This window comes from Apiotrichum porosum (assembly GCF_003942205.1).
Source record: "Apiotrichum porosum strain DSM 27194 chromosome Unknown scaffold_1, whole genome shotgun sequence".
In the NCBI taxonomy this organism is placed as follows: domain Eukaryota; kingdom Fungi; phylum Basidiomycota; class Tremellomycetes; order Trichosporonales; family Trichosporonaceae; genus Apiotrichum; species Apiotrichum porosum.
Genome location: NW_021167108.1, coordinates 2,081,135 through 2,100,101, shown reverse-complemented (window position 1 = coordinate 2,100,101; position 18,967 = coordinate 2,081,135). Strand labels below are relative to the sequence as shown.

At 56.4% G+C, this 18,967-nt stretch overlaps 8 protein-coding genes across 8 annotated transcripts; 4 read left to right on the top strand and 4 right to left on the bottom strand.

The window, feature by feature from the left end:
• Positions 1-196: 196 nt before the first annotated feature.
• EHS24_000749 (uncharacterized protein) lies at positions 197-1,999 on the bottom strand (the record flags this gene model as incomplete). Its single annotated transcript, XM_028616569.1, has 1 exon — positions 197-1,999. One exon carries the CDS (start codon positions 1,997-1,999, stop codon positions 197-199), a length of 1,803 nt encoding a protein of 600 aa, XP_028480426.1.
• Positions 2,000-2,517: 518 nt separating this feature from the next.
• EHS24_000748 (uncharacterized protein) lies at positions 2,518-4,230 on the bottom strand (the record flags this gene model as incomplete). Its single annotated transcript, XM_028616568.1, has 3 exons — positions 2,518-3,897; positions 3,973-4,157; positions 4,212-4,230. The coding sequence occupies 3 exons, from the start codon at positions 4,228-4,230 to the stop codon at positions 2,518-2,520; spliced, it is 1,584 nt and encodes a 527-aa protein (XP_028480425.1).
• A 263-nt stretch (positions 4,231-4,493) lies between these two features.
• Positions 4,494-6,455, top strand: EHS24_000747 (uncharacterized protein; the record flags this gene model as incomplete). The annotated part of the gene is made up of 2 exons (XM_028616567.1): positions 4,494-5,667; positions 5,713-6,455. 2 exons carry the CDS (start codon positions 4,494-4,496, stop codon positions 6,453-6,455), a joined length of 1,917 nt encoding a protein of 638 aa, XP_028480424.1.
• A 225-nt stretch (positions 6,456-6,680) lies between these two features.
• Positions 6,681-8,816, top strand: UBP6 (deubiquitinating enzyme; the record flags this gene model as incomplete). Its single annotated transcript, XM_028616566.1, has 15 exons — positions 6,681-6,687; positions 6,748-6,852; positions 6,967-7,037; positions 7,076-7,090; positions 7,137-7,191; positions 7,233-7,267; positions 7,309-7,412; positions 7,457-7,629; positions 7,704-7,815; positions 7,854-7,968; positions 8,006-8,113; positions 8,151-8,478; positions 8,516-8,626; positions 8,673-8,760; positions 8,801-8,816. The coding sequence occupies 15 exons, from the start codon at positions 6,681-6,683 to the stop codon at positions 8,814-8,816; spliced, it is 1,443 nt and encodes a 480-aa protein (XP_028480423.1).
• Positions 8,817-10,461: 1,645 nt separating this feature from the next.
• On the bottom strand, positions 10,462-12,956 carry DBP10 (ATP-dependent RNA helicase dbp10; the record flags this gene model as incomplete). The annotated part of the gene is made up of 7 exons (XM_028616565.1): positions 10,462-10,512; positions 10,575-10,956; positions 11,009-11,097; positions 11,135-12,257; positions 12,293-12,388; positions 12,425-12,800; positions 12,842-12,956. 7 exons carry the CDS (start codon positions 12,954-12,956, stop codon positions 10,462-10,464), a joined length of 2,232 nt encoding a protein of 743 aa, XP_028480422.1.
• Positions 12,957-13,203: 247 nt separating this feature from the next.
• EHS24_000744 (uncharacterized protein) lies at positions 13,204-14,607 on the top strand (the record flags this gene model as incomplete). The annotated part of the gene is made up of 5 exons (XM_028616564.1): positions 13,204-13,415; positions 13,454-14,087; positions 14,132-14,489; positions 14,541-14,558; positions 14,600-14,607. The coding sequence occupies 5 exons, from the start codon at positions 13,204-13,206 to the stop codon at positions 14,605-14,607; spliced, it is 1,230 nt and encodes a 409-aa protein (XP_028480421.1).
• A 543-nt stretch (positions 14,608-15,150) lies between these two features.
• STE3 (a-factor receptor) lies at positions 15,151-16,397 on the top strand (the record flags this gene model as incomplete). The annotated part of the gene is made up of 4 exons (XM_028616563.1): positions 15,151-15,352; positions 15,459-15,704; positions 15,798-16,167; positions 16,220-16,397. The coding sequence occupies 4 exons, from the start codon at positions 15,151-15,153 to the stop codon at positions 16,395-16,397; spliced, it is 996 nt and encodes a 331-aa protein (XP_028480420.1).
• A 154-nt stretch (positions 16,398-16,551) lies between these two features.
• Positions 16,552-18,855, bottom strand: CLA4 (Protein kinase; the record flags this gene model as incomplete). Its single annotated transcript, XM_028616562.1, has 9 exons — positions 16,552-16,557; positions 16,600-16,668; positions 16,708-17,042; positions 17,085-17,184; positions 17,230-17,512; positions 17,554-17,858; positions 17,909-18,193; positions 18,234-18,491; positions 18,655-18,855. 9 exons carry the CDS (start codon positions 18,853-18,855, stop codon positions 16,552-16,554), a joined length of 1,842 nt encoding a protein of 613 aa, XP_028480419.1.
• Between the last annotated feature and the right edge of the window lie 112 nt (positions 18,856-18,967).

Below are 18,967 nucleotides of genomic sequence, written 5' to 3'. Positions count from 1 at the left end.
CGGAACGGCAAAAAAAAAACAGGTCACTCGAATACATCCAAGACTGACTCGGCTACGCTAGAACGAAGAGTTCTCGCAACTCTGGACATGATACAGGGCGCTATGTAGCCAAGGTGGGAGAAACATGGTGGGGACGCGGGAGGTCTGCGAGAACCAACAAGACCAAGAACGCAAGAAGAAGGACGCCTCTGTGCGGCTAAGGACTGCCAGTGTGGCTGCGGTGTGCCACCTGGCAGATATCGCAGCACTTTTTGCTCAGGTGCTCGATGCCGATAAAACGAATGTTGGCGCCGCCGTTACGACCTGCCACGAGCGTGCGTGCCACTCCGGGGAGATGCGAGAGCGGGGCGTCCTCGTGCCCGCGGGGCCAGAGGGTGCCGTGCTGGTCGTGGGGGATGACGACGGTGCCGGCGAAATTGGCCAGGTGGGGCTTGAGCGCCGCGACCATGGCCTGCCACAGCGGCCAGCCGGCGGTGCTTGACGACCGGGGGATACGGGTGGGGAGGGAGGAGGTGAGGGTCGATGTGTGGCCGTGGCCCGGGGAAGGGACCGGCGACGGGGTGTCGTCTGCGCTAAAGAACAATGTGTACCGGACACCCTTTACAAACAGCCCGTTGGCGTATTGGCCGGCGTTGAGGAGGAGAACTTGGGCGCGATGGATCGTGACCTCGGTGAGCTGCGACCACGAGGGCAGAAGAATAGTGGTAATTGAGAGTGCTGCCAGACGAACCGACGCTGCAGTCGTGTCTTGCGTAGGACGAAGTGCCTTGCGTTTACCGTCGTCCTTTTTGGCCCGCTTGGCACCGATATCGAAGCAGACTTTTTTCGGGGACGCAAGTCCCGCAACTGCCTGCGACAGCAAGGTGCTGTTCCCGAGCGCGGTCCAAGCACCCGATTTAATTGCAAGACTGTTTGCGGACAGCAGAGGAGGCGGTGGAGCTGCCTTGGTGCCCACAAACGCGGCCATGGACGGCGCGAAATACGGAAGCGACGAAACAATTATCGTGTTATTGTGGCGGCGCATACGGTCTCGACGGTTTGGGGCTGACAGTGGATCGCGCGTGTTGCCAGTCCGGGGTTCAACAAGGGCGTTGAAGAATGATCCAGCGTTCTCCTTGGTGATATGGACTACGCCGTACAGGAACATCGAGACGACGGAATAGGTCGAGCTGGACAAGCTCAAAAGGCCCGCAAGTGTGGCGAATTGGCCGGTCTGGACGAGACGGGTGGCCACCAGACGCAAAACTTGCTGGCCCCTCTGGCGGCGATACGCCTTGGTAATAGCCAAACGCCTTGCCAAATCAGCAGCGGGGACCGCAAAGTTCATGCCGATGTTGGGCAAAGTATCGACACTCAGCACCACCGGCGTGGCAGGCTGCTGTGGCTGCGCAGACGGGAGGGATGGCGACCAAAGCTTTCGCTCTGCCACACTCGAGGACGACCCAGTGGTCCAATATTGGGGCGTTTGGATCTTTGGCCAGATAAACGAGGGATAGGGGGGAGGAGAGGGTGCCTTGGCTCGGGCTTGAGAGTCGAGCGATTGCGAGTCTTCGACGTCGTCGTCCTCATCCGAGCTGTCACTGTCCGAGTCGTTGTCCATGTGCGGTGGCATGTCGCGGTCCCAGGCATTCAGATAAGCCCTAGGACCACGGGGAGATGGAGAGCGTGGGTGGTGGGACGTGGTACAGGCTGTTGGCGTGGGCGTGTCGGGGCCAGTGGAAGTACGCAAGGGAATGGAAACGTGGGAGAACGCATAGGAACGCGGACGCGTCGAGACACTGGTGTAGGCCAGTTCACGAGGCTCACAGTCCATGGAGAGGACTGTCTCCAAGGTTCCAGCAATGTTGTCGCGTGTAGTGGGACAGAGGATGGGTGACGCGGCGGGAAGGCGACGCGGCGGCGAGAGCGCAAAGTCCTCCGGGCTGTCGCCAGAAAAGACGCTCAGCATGTCGTCGTCCGAACCATCACTTGAGATCGAGTCGTCGGAATTGGTTTGCATAGGCGCTGGGTAATAGCACCGGGATGGGGATGGCATTGGAGGCTGTGACGGGGGTTGATGGAAGAAGAACGGCGAGGAAGAAGGTGGAGAAGGCGACCTGGGAGGTGACTCTGACGACGCCCTACTGAAAGGGAGAAGCTGTGGCGACGAAGGTGGCGAAGTCGGAGGACTCGGCGTCGGTGACCGCGGCGGCAGCAAGAACCAGTCCAGCCGAGAGTCGGGGCGGGGTATCATGCAAGGAAGCCAGGTGGGGGGATAGGTGGGCGGTGGAGAGGTGGGGAGGTGACGAAGGAACCAGAGATGAGGAGAGGACGAGTAATTGTCTGTCGTTTTGATATCCAGTCACGCCCTCCTCAACGTGACGTCAACCCCGTCCATTAGAGCCCCGCGCGGCACCGCCCGAACACTCTGCTATATGCTATCAAAATTCAGACGATAACTGCCGATGGTATGCATGCTTCTGAGTCTAACACTCTGCCCTGGCTACCCACGCCTACACACTACACGTCACACCCAGCCTACAGCGAGTTGTCGCCACCAAACAGATGGAAGTTGCGAGAATAGCTCGCGCTCGCAATAAACTTGCCATCGCTGCTCACATCCGCACTCATGACCTTGCCTGCGTCTGTGGCCAGGTTGCGAACACGCGCCCACTCGTCTGCACTCCAGACACGCACGTTGCAGTCAAAGCCCGCGGTCACGAGGAAGAGACCCGAGCGAGGAACGTCGACCGACGGTGCTGCTGGCGTAGGCGTACGCGTGTCTGCGTCTGGCTCGGCATCTGTCTTGTCGTCAACGTCCATCTTGTCGCCGTTGGTCGTGCCGTTCGATCCGTTGGCGGCTGGAAGGGGAGTAGTGTCGATTGGTGCGTCGAGAGGGACGAACGGGTTCTCGCCGCTCGCACGGAAGAAGCGCAGGTCCGAGACTGAGCTCGAGTGGGCCGGGATAGTGTGCTGCGTCCGCAGAGCACGCAGGTCCCAGATACGGACAGTGTTGTCTCCTGACCCGGTGGCGACCTGGTAGCCGTTGGGAGCGAAGTCCATGGAGAGAATCTCCTTTGCGTGGCCATCGAGAACCATGGCCGTCCGGCCAGTGCGAATGTCCCACACGCGTCCAATCGCGTCAAATCCACCACTGGCAGCCAGCGCGCCGTCGTCCTGGAACGCGAGAGCAACAACCTCCTTGCTGTGTCCTTCCTGGGTGAGCAGCTCGGTGCTGGTCGCGACATCCCACATCCTCCAGGTGCCATCAAAGCTCGCGCTGCCGAGGTATGCGCCAGAGGGGTGAAATGCGACACGGCCAACGCGGTTGGTGTGTCCCGACAGAGTCGCCAGCGGCTTCTCCTCTGCCAAGCTCCACAGCTTGACGTCACCCTCGCCTCCTCCAGTGGCAAAGTTGACTGCTGACTCGCTCAGGCCAATCGTCGCCTCGGGGTGCCAGGCTGCGCCGCCGACCTTTTCAGTGTGTCCACGTCGCACCGCAACCTGGTTGAGGTTTGGCAGGTCCCACACCTTGGCTGCGCCAGTCCAACTTGTTGTCAAGAGGAGCTGAGAGTTGGGGGAGAAGCGAATGGTCGACAGCGGGCGGTCGTCGCCAAACTGCGAGCCAAGGTTGGTGAACGTTTGCAGCTCGCTAAACACCTCTTTGCGCACATTCACAATGCGGCCGAGAGGAAGGTCGTACTCGAGACGCTGCCGGGCGATCCTTCTCCTTGCCCGACTGAGGGAATAGGTCGCAATCTTACGGCGCGCTTGCAGCAATGCGTCGGAGCCCTCGGTGTAGAACTCTCCTTCCTCCTCGTCAGAGCTCTCGTCCGAGTCAAAGTCGGCAAGAGGTCGCCCCTTCTCCTCTTCGTAGCGCTCCTGGATGTGCTTCAAACGGTCTCGACGGTCTCCGGGCTGTGGAATCGTCAACATTCAATGCTTCAACAGTCCGGCGAGCGGAACCTCCACGAGCGGCTCCTGTAGACTCACTCCTTCGCCAAACAGCGTGATGGGTTCGCCGTACGCACGCAGGCGCTCGCGGACCTTCTTGTCGTCGGTCGGGACAGCCATACGGCGCAAGCGCTTCTTGCGCTCAATCTGCTCGTGAAGAGCAGCATTTTGGGCACGCTCACGCTCGTCATCCGAGCCGCCAAGCTGGTAGGTGTTGTCGACGACTATGTCAATGTCAGCCGTGGATCTACACTTTGCATGCGTCGAGAGCGACTTACCGAGCTCGTCGATATCCATCGTTTGTGGGTTTGTTGTCGTTGTCCAGCCGCGCCAGAGTCACGATCACTGCAACCTTGGATGCCGCACTTGCCACCCACCGCGCGGGTGAATATTATCTCCGTTATTCTTTTTGTTTTTCTCCCATCGCAGACATGTCGCCCTCGGCGCGTCTATCGGCCGGGTCAGCCGTTGGGCCGCTGGAAAAGATCAAGAACGGACGACACAGGCAAACGACGCCTCACGATATATACCACTTCCGCGCTCGCTCCACACCTCAAAACATGATCCCTCGCCATGTCGCAGCAGGGACCTCACGAGTCCTGCGCCGGCGAGCGTACACGGCATTGCCAGCCGCGTCGGAAACTTCCACCAACCGCTGGTCCGATCCAACACCATCCACGTCCACCGCTACAAACTCCACGACCACCTCTGCCGAGCGCGTGCGAGTGATCCGCGAGATTGCCCACTCCCCATTGCCGGACAAGGCCCTTCGCGATCGTGCATGGAAGATCTATCAAGACCTCACAGTACCCGAACGCAAGGAGCTCTCGACCGAAGATCTCCGGGGACTCCTCCGCTCGCTCGTTCCCCAGTACGACGAGAAATGGCGCCTTGTTACCGACGTTACTCCTCGCGAGCGCTACCAGCATAAGCGCGTGGTGGAGACGTCGTGGAAGCGTCGTATGGACGCCGTGTTAGCGGAACTGACGCATCGTAACGCCGCCGATATCTACGACTGGACCTTTGTCCTGCAATACTTCTCGACAGTCGGCGCAGTTCAGGCAACCGAGCGACTCGTTGCCGACCTCCCGCCTGCGCTCCGCACCAACGTCAAGGTCACACAGTGGCGTATCGGCGCCATTGTTCAAAGGACGCGCGACATGGCCGTGCACTACACCCATGCCTCGACCGGCGACCTCGATGCCGCCCACTCTGCATTTTGGGACATTTGTCGAGCCATGCAAGACGCTGAATTCAAGTTCGACCGCTTTACGCTCCGCCTTCTTTTAGAGGCTTCCAGTCAGCTCGCCGGCCTCGTCCAGAATGTAAACCCGAGCGCGTTTGAGGCTCTTGACAACTTTATTCGTTTCCTCCTCAAGGACGCCTGGTCCATTGACCTCGCCAACCTGCCCCTGTCCGTACAGCAGCGCGAACACGCAGGGGTGGAAACCACGTTTCGCCGTCTTTCCGCCAAGGGATTGGTTGCTGTCATGTCCCACATTACTCGTTGCGAAAAGAACCCGTTCCGTGTCATTGCGGCATTCGACCTTTTGACCACCATGAAGGGGCGGGTGGACCCAGACTACTTCGTCAACGATGAGGAGGAGATGGAGGGGTATGACGACGAGGACGCCGGTCCCGCACTGTCCGCGGCAATGGCTCAACAGGACACTGCAGGCCGCGGCTGGTTTGGGTTGAAGAAGAACGAGTTTGATAAAGTGGAAGTCGAGTCTGGTGAGCCACTTTTTGTTGTTGAAGACGTTGGACGCTGATGGGCAGAAGAAGCACCAGACCAAGTGGTCGACACACAACCGGGGAGTCGATTCCGCCGCGACTTTCTCACACCAGCACCACTTCCTAGTTCGATCGTTGCGGACCCTACACAACGCATGCCATACTCGCCACCTTACGAAACACACGTTATCCTTGACATGCTCCTGGCGTTCCGAAAGAACAGCCCTGCGTTCAACCATGTCTTCGAGTCAACAATGAACGACGTCATGTCACAGCGTGCTGCTTGGTACTCGGTGTATCTCGCATGTCAACCAGAGCTGCGACACAAGCTCAAGGCGCCGACCCGCTTGCACCCCGAGTGGTGCCGCCTCATCTTCGCGCGGCAAAACACCCTCAGCGGCCAAGGTGTCACGCTCACCCTGCCAATCGTCGAGTCTGCCCTCGCGTCCATTGAGGCTGAGATCGAGGTCATTGTCGCTCATGAGACTGAACTTGGACGACAGTCCGCCACGGCTCCACCCATCACCCGGAACGCAAAAGGCCGCTTTGTGCTTCCCTTGCCCGACTTTGCATCCTCACCAGCGGCGAGGCGTGACCTTCATCGCGCAGGTATCTTCATCCCATCGGAAGCGCTGCAACTACTCTACGATGACCGCGACAAGCTCAACACTATTCTTAAACAAGGCCGCAAGATGGCCAGGCGGAGGTGGGAGCAGCTCGCCCAGAGAGCCAGTGAGCTAGAGGCAGTGGCATCGGCGGCGGAACGAGAGGATATGGACAGCTCTTAGACAGTTGTAGCATTTTCAATTATGTCATCATTGAATCTTGCATCAAATGGTTAAATGGGCGGGAGCAGATCCCAAGCTCACAAGTCCGCATCAAATAAGTGGCCCATGTGCCTGGATCCACGCGCAACGCTCGCGCAATCGCGTATCCTTCGATCATTTGCTTGTTACTTCTCAGTTCGCCTTTCATTTCCACTACTCATGCCCGCCTCGAGAACTCCAGACGCAATGAACGGTAAGAAATGGGTCCCAGAAACAATGCCTTAGGTGTGTATATCATTGCTGATCCGTCTAGTCATAATCAAGCACGGCGGCAAGACCTACCCTTTGGATGTCGATGTTGCGGCGCCGGCGACGGCCTTCAAGCAGTCGATTTACCAGACTACTGGCATCCCTGTTGGTACGTATTGCACTCATCATCTGGAATGGGGATGGACTCATTTATCCCTACCCTCATCACCTGTCGGAAACATCTCCCGGACGCACAAGGCAGTGGAGGTATGTTGACATACAGACCGCATGAAAGTCATGATCAAGGGCATTCTGAAGGACGACGCGGATATGTCCAAGCTGGGACTCAAACCTGTAAGATCGATTTAGATGTGCAGTGCTAACCTTCTCAGGGCCAGACTGTTCAGGTGAGCTGGCAAACATAGGCTCCTGTCCATCCTCTCTGACAATCAGGTTATTGGAAACGCTGGCCCACTTCCTGAGGCTCCGCAGGAGCCTGTCGTCTTCTGTATGTTGACTGAAGCTATGTGCGTTTGCTGACCCCACCAGTGGAGGATATGGACGACTCAGAGCTTGCCTTGAGCGTGAGTCGCACGCTATGCGTACGTGATTGCTCATCTGTCAGACGCGCGTTCCTCCTGGCCTGGTCAATCTTGGCAACACTTGCTACCTCAATTCAACTTTGCAAGCTCTGCGTAAGGTCCCCCAGCTGCAGACAGTTCTGGAAACGTGAGTCCCTTGGCGGAGGTCTATCAGTTGCTCATATGCTATAGCTACTCTGCTGGTGCCGGACCTGATGGCAAGCTCACAAACTCCATCAAGAACCTCTATTCGGGAATGGCCCAGACTACGGAGGCTGTTGCTCCTTTCGCGCTGATCCAAAACCTGCGTACTTTGGCACCCCAGTTCGCGGAACAGGACCAGCGCGGACAGTTTGCCCAGCAAGGTTGGTTGGCGTCGATGGCGAAGGCCCCAGTTCCAACGCAAGACCCATACACCTGTCCGCTAACAGCACTTCAGATGCCGACGAGGCTTGGACCCAACTGATCTCGGCCCTTCGAGCCTGTCTTCCTGGGAAAGATGGACAGCAGTCATTCGTCGACGACTTGATGTCGTTGGAGATGACCAAGACGTGAGAGTGTGGCCCTTATAACCTGCTGACCGTCGTAGATTGTCGTCCCCAGAGGCACCAGACGAGGAGCCCACCACGTCCAAGGAGAAGGCCCTTAAGCTCGAATGCAATATCTCAATCCAAACCAACTTCTTGGTGTCTGGTATCCTCGAGGTAAAGTGCTTAGCTGTGCATGGCTGACCGGCGACAGAGTCTCGACCAAAAGATTGAGAAGAACAGCCCAACTCTTGGCCGCACGGCTGTGTATGATGCCAAGTCCCGTCTGTCCCGCCTTCCTACGTACCTTGCTGTCCACATGGTAAGATTCAAATGTCTATCAGGATGCTGATACGAAGGTCCGCTTCTTCTGGCGCCGTGACATCCAGTCAAAGGCCAAAATAATGCGCAAGGTCAAGTTCCCTCTCCAGTTTGATGTCCTGGACATTGCCACCGATGACTTGCGACAGAAGGTCCTCCCTGTCAACACGGCCGTCAAGCAGATTCTGAAGGGACGTGATGACCGCGCAACCATCTCAAAGCGCTCCAAGGGCAAGGCTCCTGCGGCCGACGATAAGACCGAAGAGCAGCACCGAGACGACGAGCACAAGGAAGTCACTGCTCTCATTGAAACGACTGGTGGCATTGAAGCGGGGACCAATGCATCGGGCATTTATGAGCTTTGTGGTGAGTTTCGGACTGCATGCCTCCCGACTGACGACAGCAATGGTGACCCACAAGGGTGCGAGCGCTGATTCTGGCCACTACATTGGCTGGGCCCGAAAGGACGATGACATTGCGGCGTCCGGCGAGGAGGAGTGGTTCAAGTTTGATGGTGCGTCTCGTGGAAAAGCATATTGGTGCTGACCATCACCTCGCAGATGACAAGGTGTCGGTCGTTACCGCCGACAAGATTGTTTCTATGGATGGTGGAGGCGAGGATTCCGTTGCATACATTTTGCTGTACCGGTGAGTCCCTGCCTAGCTTGTGTTGGTACTGATAATACAGTGCCGTGGACATCTAAAACAAGTATAACTCTCTGGTCCAGCATGAAATGATTGTCCGTAACGAGTTTACATGCAGATTGTGTTCCAGCGGCCAGGCGACGCCCCGCAAGCAAGATTGATGTGGATGTCCCGGCTGCACCCGGACGTTGAATCTAAACGCACGTGCAAGTGTGTGTCGTGGCCCCCAGCCAGTTGTTGGGGCATGTGATTTCTCCTGAGCATAGACAGCGAGACAGGCAAGGGAGGTTTGGACACTGTCGGCGGCGACTGCATTGAACGCACTGGCCGGCGACCTCCATTTCTGTTCATTGCTTGAATGCTCTACGTTTGGGGCTTGGGGGACATTGTGTGGCTGGCTGGCGCACGGTGGACCGACCTTCCGCGAAGCCGATGAGATTCGATGACATTCATTGACTGGTCAGATCTCCACATACTCTGGTGGCGCACCGTTGGGGGGTTGGAATGTGCTTCTTCCTGCTGGTGTGCCACAAGGCCACAAGGCGTTCGTTGGCTGAGCCGACGCCACCGGAACGGCGAGACATTGCGGGGGGAGTGTCACTTGGGTACCTTGCATGCCATATATATGCCTTATCGCTTGTGCGCAGCAGTGCAGCAGTTGTGCCGTTCAGTCAGAGAGGCGAATGGAGGTGTCCGATGAAATGCGATATGGATCTCACCCTGCCGGTGGTGGCGGCGGCCTGTGTGGGGGTGCATCGTGTGTGTGTGTGTGTGTGTGTGTGTGTGCGCGCACAGAATGGCGTCACTGGCATTCCTCGCCGTCATTGTCTGCAATTACCATGGTCAGAGGATCAGAGGTGGCCCGTGGTGTGTCATCCTAAAACAGCAAGAAGGTCTGACAGAGGACAAAGGAAGTATGTACATACAAAGGTGTCACCGCATCCCTTTGGCCTTTGGTGGCGTGCGGTGTGCATCTGTCTCAGATTGTGTGTGTGTGTGTGTGGATGTGTGTCGACAGTCGATGCGTTTGAGCATGATCCCCAGATCTCCAGATCTGACAGGGGCAACAATAGACACCCGGGGAACACAATCCTCCTGCTCACCAACAAGGCAAGTCGCGGTCCATTGTCTTGTGCTCACACCGACTCAACTTGCTATCCTCCACTCGGCGAAGTTGGCCTCAGGATGGTATAAAAAAGACCCTCCTCACGCTCTTCCAACCTCACCCACAACTTCAACAACTCTCCTCCTCTGCTCCCAACCAACCCACAACCAAACCCACCCAACACCACTACAATGGACGCCTTCACCGCCATCTTCACCAACGTCGTCTCTTTCGCTCAGGGCTCCGAGGAGCCTCGCAACTACGAGGACGACCGCAGCTTCGACTATGCCACTTACTGCGTTGTCGCTTAAATCGACGGTTAGTGGCCCTATATGATCCAGCTGACGAATCGCAGAGTGTGGCTGAAGGCGAAGGGTATATATAGTTGCTAGTTAAATGCAAGCATTCTTGCTCTAACTGCTTGCTGGTCTCGTGCTCCGTAGGTGCATCATCCACCGCCGCCGACTCTGTACACACTTCCTGGTCATTGTGACATGGGCATCCAAGTAATGAACGCACCGCGGGCCATACAGACCATACGTGCATATCTCGCGGCATATGGTGCACCTCTAAACCAGTACGGATCTGCGCTCTCCGTCTTAGCGCCTCTTCTTGTTCTTGCTGGAAGGACGCGCGTTCTTTTGCTTTCGCTAGAAGGGGGTCAGCAAACGTCAAGTGTGGATGGGGGAAGGGGACTGTGTGGGTCACATACCTTGAGCTGTTCACGTCTGTCTTTCAGAATAGTCTCCGCTGTCGCCAGTCCCTTGGTTGTATGCTTTCCAGAACCACGCTGGTGACGTCCTGGCGCCGGTGCGGCCGACGCGTCGTTCTGAGGTGCATTGCGGTTCTGTTGCTTCCATTCAGCATAACGTCCGCTCTTGAAGGTAGCAGGCAGGAGAGCGCCACTTTCGCCTCGAATCATCTTCTGGTTGTCGCCGCCGATGCCGTCGCCCTTCACAAAGCGCTTCTTCTTGCGATCCCATTTCATCTGACTGGCCTTCTGGGCACGTTGGGCTTCGCCTTCATCGGCATTGAGGTCAAGAGTGGCAGACCGGGCTTGCTCCGCGAAGGAGGCTCCCTCGTTCAACGAGTATCTATCTCACGTCAGCCTCCGCAATGCAATCGTTAACCATTTCAGAAACTCACCCCTTCTCTCTGTTGGTCTCCACATTCTCGTGGGGGAGGAAGAAGTTGGGATCACGGTAAGACTTCTTGGCCGATGCTTGTGGCAGTGGCTATGCAAGTGAGCGTCAATTCAAGACAGAAGCATACCTTAGAGGTCTGCTCCGCCTGTTCCTCGTCCGCCGCTTTCTCATCCTTGGCTGTGGTACGGGCGCGCTGGCGAGAAATAGCAAGGCGACGCTGCTTCATGAGAGCTGCGACGGACTGTGGTCCCCTGGAACCGATCTCGAAAATGGTCTCCGACGGATTGTACTCTCGAATGGAGGCAAGCAGAGTTTCGCGACGAGGTGCACTGTCGTCATCAATGGCCATTTCCTCCTCGCCGCCGAATGACGGATGAACAGGAACAGCTTGCCACTGGAATGCCTTGGTGATCTTGTACCCATCACGACTGGCCTTGGTCCTGGACCTCTCAAACATCTTCTGTCCACGCCTCATGACTTCGCGAAGAGCGGGGAGCTGGTTCTCCGACACATCCAGACTCTGGTGGATGTACTCCACTGCTGCTTCCAGGTCCTCTCGCGGGAAGGACCCGAAGATTTCACTGTTGCTGATAAGGGGTCGTTCAAGGAAAGTTTCCAGATCATGCAGGTAGGGCAGATCATCGCGAGTCACCAAGGTCCAGGCATTGCCATGGTTTCCCGCTCGGGCAGTGCGACCCACACGGTGGACGAACACACGCACACCTGCTGGGAAATCGAAGTTGATGACGTGGCCCATTGTCGGAATGTCGAGGCCTCGGGCAGCCACATCGGTGACCACGAGGAGGTCTGTTTCATCTTGACGGAAAAGGCGCAGTTGTTGCTGACGAGCAAGCTGGTCCAGTGATCCGTAGATGTAGGACACGCGATAGCCGGCAGCTTGGAGGAACACGGAGAGATATTCGACGTGGTGCTTTGTGGAGGCGAACACGATTGCTTTGGGGTTGCCCTTGGTAACCGCACTAGCAACCGGAATTCCAATAACCTCCCGCAACAAAATTAATAGACTGGCGTCCTTTTCGTCAGGCTTGGTAGAAAAGAAAGCGACCTTCAGATCGGGGCTGATGCGATGGTCGGTATCGAGGCGGATGAACTCGGGGTTGTTCAGACCCGCCTTGGCAAACTCCGCAAGAGACGAAGGCAGAGTGGCCGAGAAGAGTAAACTGTGACGGCTGGACGGAAGACGATGCAAAATCTCACGCAGTTGCAGCTCAAAGCCCATTTCAAACAGGCTAATCGTCAGTGGAGTTCGCAAGGTTTCACTCACCGATCGGCTTCGTCGTAAATGACGGTCTCGACGCTGCGGAGATCGAGGTCCATCTCGACTGAAAGGTGAAGGAAACGACCAGGCGTTGCAATAACACTATTGTCAGTCTTCCTTCAGACAGCCACCACTCACATGTCGGGTTTGCTCGACAGCGCCTCAAACTGAGCGTCCAGCGACTCGCCTCCCATGACAATGCTCCAGCGGAGGGCCTCAGAGCCGTTGGCCAGGCTGCGGGACAGATCCTTGCCCGCTTTCAGAACCTGGACCGCGAGTTCTCGACTGGGGCAAAGAATGAGAGCACGTGTTCCAGAGCCTTCGATACGGGCACCACCGAGACGGTGGAGAAGTGGAATGAGGTACGCCAGGGTCTTGCCCGAGCCAGTACGAGCCATGCCAAGGACGTCACGAGGTGGAGATCCCATGGCACTTGGAATTGCAGCCCTCTGGATCGGAGTGGGGTTCTTGAATCCTCTCAGGCGAAGAGCACGCACAAGCTCCTCGGAGACACCTAACGACTGTTAGCTATCGGGTGGCAAGGGAGAGCGGTACCTAATGCCTGCCATGTGCCGGACGACGACTTGGACTTGGACTTTGCGGAAGGGTCATGGGACGCTTGGCCATCGTCCTCGGCCATCCAGCCTACACTGAATGCGTGGGCGGACATGCTTGTTGGAGTGGTGGTGACGGAATGAGGTATGAGGCTCTCCTGGCAGCAAACAAAATAGATAAATAGACACGCCTGCACTCAGAAAATCCGCGGTGGGGTCACGTGATGCCTCTCATTTCCCTCCGCCAACGCGTAATGGCCATCCAAAACTTCAGAGCGCACGGCGCTCGTCGTTACTCAGCACCGACATCCACCTCTTCCTCTTGCTTCCAAACACTCTTTCCCCAAAAGCGATCCACCCACGATGTTCACCTGCATATCGTGCCGCATTGCCTTTGAGACTGCCGAGGAGCAGCGCTCCCATTTTGGCACCGACTGGCACCGCTACAACATGAAGCGTCGAGTGGCAAACCTTCCCCCCATTGCCGCAGTCGCCTTCAACGAAAAGGTCATCGAGCGTCGAGAGCAGAATGCAGTCCGCCCTGACCCCAAGGACATGGCCTGCTCGGCTTGCAAGTAGGTACAGTGTTCCAAACGGGCAGCTGACCATGCAGAAAGGAGTTCTCGACTGAAAACGCGTACCGTTCCCACGTGCAGTCCAAGAAGCATCGCGACCGTGAGGCTGCCGTGGCCAGGGCTCCAGTGGCCTCCACCCCAGCTCCTGAAGACCAGGTTGCGACTTCGTCGCGTACTGTTACTGGCGAGCCAGCGCCGGAGGTTGAAAGGGATGGAGCCAGCGAGGACGAGGACGAGGAGAACGACGACGACTATGAAGACGAGGAGCAGGACATTGAGAACGCTATCGCCGCCTCTCGTCGACGTGTTGGCCTGGACGACTGTCTTTTCTGCACCCACAAGTCTGCCGATATCGCAACCAGCATTGCGCACATGTCAACCGTGCATAGCTTCTTTATCCCGGATCAAGACCTGTTGCTCGACATGCCCGGTCTCATTGCTTACCTTGGAGAGAAGGTTGCAGTCGGCAATCTCTGTCTCTACTGCCCCAACGGTGGAAAGGAGTTTGGGAGCCTGGAAGCCGTTCGTAAGCACATGATTGACAAGTCGCACTGCAAGCTTGCGTACGAGACAGATGAGGATCGTGTGGAAGTGGCCGACTTTTACGACTTTGGAGGCGCTGAGGGTTCCGACTGGGAAGACATGGACGAGGGCTCAGACTATGATGCTGAGGTATGTTTGTTAAGTTAAGCCAATATTCTAACGCACGCCTTTAGTCAACTGTCCCGAGCTTGGCATCCGATGGTCTATCGCTGGTCCTGCCTAGCGGTCGCGTACTTGGTCATCGCTCCCTCAAAGTGTACTACTCTCAACGCCTTCGAGCGTCGGCCCCAGGTGATAACGACCCCGTGCAGTCCAAGGTCGCCCTTGTGCGTCAGCGCCTGGCTGACCCAACTTCGGCCTTGGTCCCCGTTGCCGGTGGCCACGGTGCTTTTGGCCGCGGCCTGGAGGTCATGAAGGCCCGTAACGCCGGAGAGGCGGTGTGGGCCCAGAAGCAAGGTCGCGCGTTCAAGGATCAGCGTACTCGGGAAGCTTTCAAGACGAAGGTCGGATTCCGCAATAACAACCAGAAACGTGAGTTCTCGTTGGTGATACTTGCCGAGAAAGCTTAGCTGACACTCACAGACTTCCGCGACCCCTTATGTAAGACTAACTAACCTATGGTCATCTGCTAACCTCACCAGTGCAATGATCGTATGCGGAACTGTCAACAAGTCATGGGCAACGTCCGCAAGCTTCGAGTCCTCCAAGTCCTCCAAGTACAAACCTGTGACTCGGGGTTATGTCGTCGAAAGGCCAACACTGTCTCGTTCTGACACTTGGTCTCTCGTTGTGCCAGATCTGTCTTCAATGTATTCCAGATTGCATGGGTTACTTGTCTCCGTATACCGGAGTAAAGATTATGTATGTGATCACGGATCTGAGCGCCTAGCGGCCGGTGAAGTTGTCGCGTGTGTGTGTGTGTGCCTGTGGCCGTGACATGTGGGAGCTGACAGGGCGCTCGTAGCTGGAACAATAAGCGCCACCACATGTGTGTGGCACAAACTGCATGTGCCGCGAATGTGCAGGCACCTGGCTCGTGCTCCATGTGTGTTGGGTTGTGTGTGGTGGCGCACAAAAGACCTCCGCCGCGCCCCCCGCAACTGCAAGGGGAACGGATGGAATCGGTTTATAGTATAAAGGTGTGGCAACAGAGATCAGAGGCTCACCCATCAGAGGCCCACCCATCACAACCATGCACGACCCCGCCTTCACCTTCTTTTCTGGCTTAGCGCTGGTGCTCGTTCTCCTTCCATTTCCTTTGCAATTCCGAGTCGGCAACACTGGAACTCTCCTCAACCTCACGTGGCTTTTCCTTTGCAACTGCGTCTTCTTCATCAACTCCATCCTCTGGTGGGACAGTGCAGACGTCTTCGCTCGCCCGTGGTGTGACATCAGTGCGTTTGTTAGATGAATCGGCACTGACTCCAGGCGTTAAGATCATCAATGCTTTCCCCACTGGGTTGGCGGCTTCAAGTCTGTGCATCAACAGGCGACTTGCAGCTATAGCAGCCTCAAAATCCGTCACAATGGGCCACCGGGAAAGACGTTTCTCAATGTATATCGACCTGGTCATTGGCGTGGGCATTCCAGTTCTCATCATGATCCTGTCATACGTGTTCCAGCCCCACCGATTCAACATCGTCGAAGGTCTAGGCTGTGAACCTGTCATATGGGACTGCATCGGGGCAATTTTGACCATCGTGCTGGCCCCAGTCGCACTTAGCATGATCTCTGCTGTCTACGGTTGTACGTTACTACCAGCATTAGCAAACTGACAAGTAGTGTACGCTTCGCGATTCTTTATTATGCGTCGTTCCAGGGTTAAATCGCTGCTCAAAGCGTCAGAAAGCACGCTGAACATCAACCACTATGTCCGCCTCATCGCTCTGTCTTCTTGCGACATCGTCATTGGTCTACCGGTGGCTGTATATCTTATGGTGTTTGCTTCCCAGCGCCTTGTTGCTTGGGAATCATGGGACCGCGTCCACGCTGGGTGGTCACGCGTCGTTGTTTACACCGATAACGACATTCTCCCCAGCACTATTTTGTCCGTGTACCACTTCCTTCAACGGTGGATACCCGCGTGTTTGTCCATCGCGGCGTTCTTGTTTTTTGGGGTTGGCGACGAGGCCACCAGAGAGTATGGCCGCTGGTGGACTCATGTCACTCGCAAGTTGGGGTTCAGGACGACACGCAAAAACTACGCCGAGTAAGGCACTGGTACCGCTTGCAGTAGTATCAATCGCTGACGATAACCTCAGGCCCACTCAAGGTGGCCATCTTATGCTCGGCTCTACTGTTGTTCACCCCGCTGGTTCGTGGCGTGCCACACATGATATCGAGGACGCGGACCTCGGTCTCCATCCCGAGGCCAAGACTGCGGACTGTCGCTCTGGGGGCTTGGCCGTCACAGTGACAGTCCATCGTGAGATAGTGTAAGGTACGACCGAACGTCTTCTTTGAATACATCGTGTATACAGCAGGCGGCAGCACACAGATGCATCCCCAGTTACTCTCGTATTAACTGCAACGAGGCCCAAAGAATAGAGTAGACATGACAGATAGATTCCTGTCAATAATGTTGACTACCTAGCTACCCCTGCAAGGTTAGCTAGCGGTCAACAGCAGTTGCTAAACTCACCATAGTCTGCCTGAATCGCAGCAACGGGGCAAGATCTTTTACAGGGCAGGCGAGACGCAAAAAGTCGTGCTGAATGGTTAGAGCCTGGAGGTCATTTGCCTTACTCACCTTGAGCAGTTCAGTCGAGGTGGCTCGGAAGTTGACGTCGACGCAAAGGCAGACACTCAGGAAATGCTTCAAGTCTTGGCTAAGCTTGTCCGGCTGTTTCAGAGTTGGGGTGCCATTGGTAGCAATGAGGTAGAGAGCCTTCAATGGCTCTTCGTCCAGATATGGTGGCTCGTTCTCAATCATCTCAATGGCCATGATACCCAACGACCAAATGTCAACCTTGGCGCCATACTCCTTTTGCTTGACCACTTCAGGGGCCATCCAGTAAGGTGTGCCAACCATGGTGGCTCGCTTTGATTTTTGATCAGTGAGCTTGGCGCAGAAGCCAAAGTCGGCTATTGATATCAGCTTCTCTGTCCGAGGAGGGATTGACATACTAATTTTGACCTCTCCAAACGCGTTCATCAGGAGATTATCGGACTTGATGTCACGGTGGATGATGGAGCGCGAATGCAGGTGTTGAAGGCCGTGACAAGTCTGCGATATCGGTCAGTCTCATTCGCAACGGGTAGATGGACAAACCTCTAGACAGATGGACGCGATTTGGTCCTCTTGCAGCTTGTTGTTTTCGATGACGTCGGTGAGGGCTCCACCCTCCATATACTCCATGACGACCCAGAGCTCTGTACTCTTGACAAGGAACGCTTCCAAGAAATTGACGACGTTGGGGTGTTGGGACTCCTTCATAACGATGATCTCGTTGACAATCAACTCCTTACGTGGCTGCTGCGCGAGATCCATTTGCTTGATGGCCACTTTCTTGCCGGTGGCCAGCGTCTTGGCCACAAACACCATACCAGAGGCACTGTTCACTGTTCAGGTTTGAAGCATGTGGTCTTTACTCACCCTTGGCCAACCTTCTTGATTGTAGCATACATTGTTGAGGGGTCATCTGCGCTGACAACGGAGCGGAGCTTGTCCATAATTTGTGCCTCATTCATAGTGCTGATACGCCTCTCAACGGGGCGCGCCGCCGCAGGTTTAGTGCTCGTGGGAGCAGTAGCGCCTTGTTCCGCTGCAGGTTTGCGAGGCGCTGATGGTTGCGTCTCGACAGGCTTGGGTGTCGCCTTTTGCTCAGCCGGCTTGGGAGCCTGGGGAGGAGCGCGTGGTGGAGGGGGGGCCTTCCGCTCAGCATGGAGCCTGGTCGACGACTGAGATGAGAATCAGCATCGCTTGCATATGGCTCATGGTCGTGACTTACGTCGTCTCGTGGCACGTCTGGGAGGCGCGGCATGGGAGGAGGGGGAGGAGGGGCGTCTCGACTGGCTTTCGGGGCTTGATGGCCACCGAAACCCAAGCCATTGTCGAAGCGCGCGGGGGTGTTGCGTTCTTCAGCGGGACGAGACGGAACAGGATATTCGGCTTGACCCATCTGTTGTGAGGTGTAAAACTGGAGGACATCCAAGACAGCCTCGGGGTGGCGAGCAGCCTCTTCCTTCGTGATTGCAGACTTGGTGAGCAGTTTCGACCACTGCGGGGGAAGTCCCTAACAGGTGTTAGTACCAATGCTGCGTATGACAACGCACTGTGAACCCTCCCGAGACTGGGTCGAAGCCGACGTGAACCTGGTGAACAAAGTTGGTAGGTTGGCTCACACCCATGAGCGGAGAACGCGAATAAATGTCGTCCATCCAGCCGTAGACCTCTTCGTCGGACCTGAAGGCAAAGTAAAGCAGCTTGTTGTCTTCCTTCATTTCGATCTCAATGCAGAAAGGCTTCATATCGACACGTTGGACATCCGAGACATCGCTTAATGGGCAGACATAGGAGGGCGATGACGATTGCTTGGAAGTGTGAGCGCCCCGCCTTTGCAGACCGACCTACCTCATTTTTGAATATCTGCAACTCGCCCACTGTCAACACAAGCCAGCGTTTACTCCATATTGGGAAGAGCCTGAGACTATCCTCTTTGACGCTCGCGCCTCCGGTGCGGATGATTGCGCTTACCACCTCGTTGGATGGAGTGGAGCCACGTTGTTTAAGAACGGGGTACGAGTTCGCATACGCCTTTGAGGAATATGCGGGTACATTGGCAGCCGGTGCGCGGGGTCGCGTTGCAGGGGGTAAGCTCGATGGCGAGTTGCGAGCTCCAGGAGGCGCCGGGGCTGGACGAGAAGGGGTGAGGGATGCCTGTGTCCACTGTGACATGGTCACTGAGGTCACCAGGGGGGGTAGACGTGGGTGAGGTGTTCAGGGCAGACGGTGAAAGTGAACTTGCCCGAGTGGATGGGATTGCAGTCGGCGAGCGTGTTGATTCCAG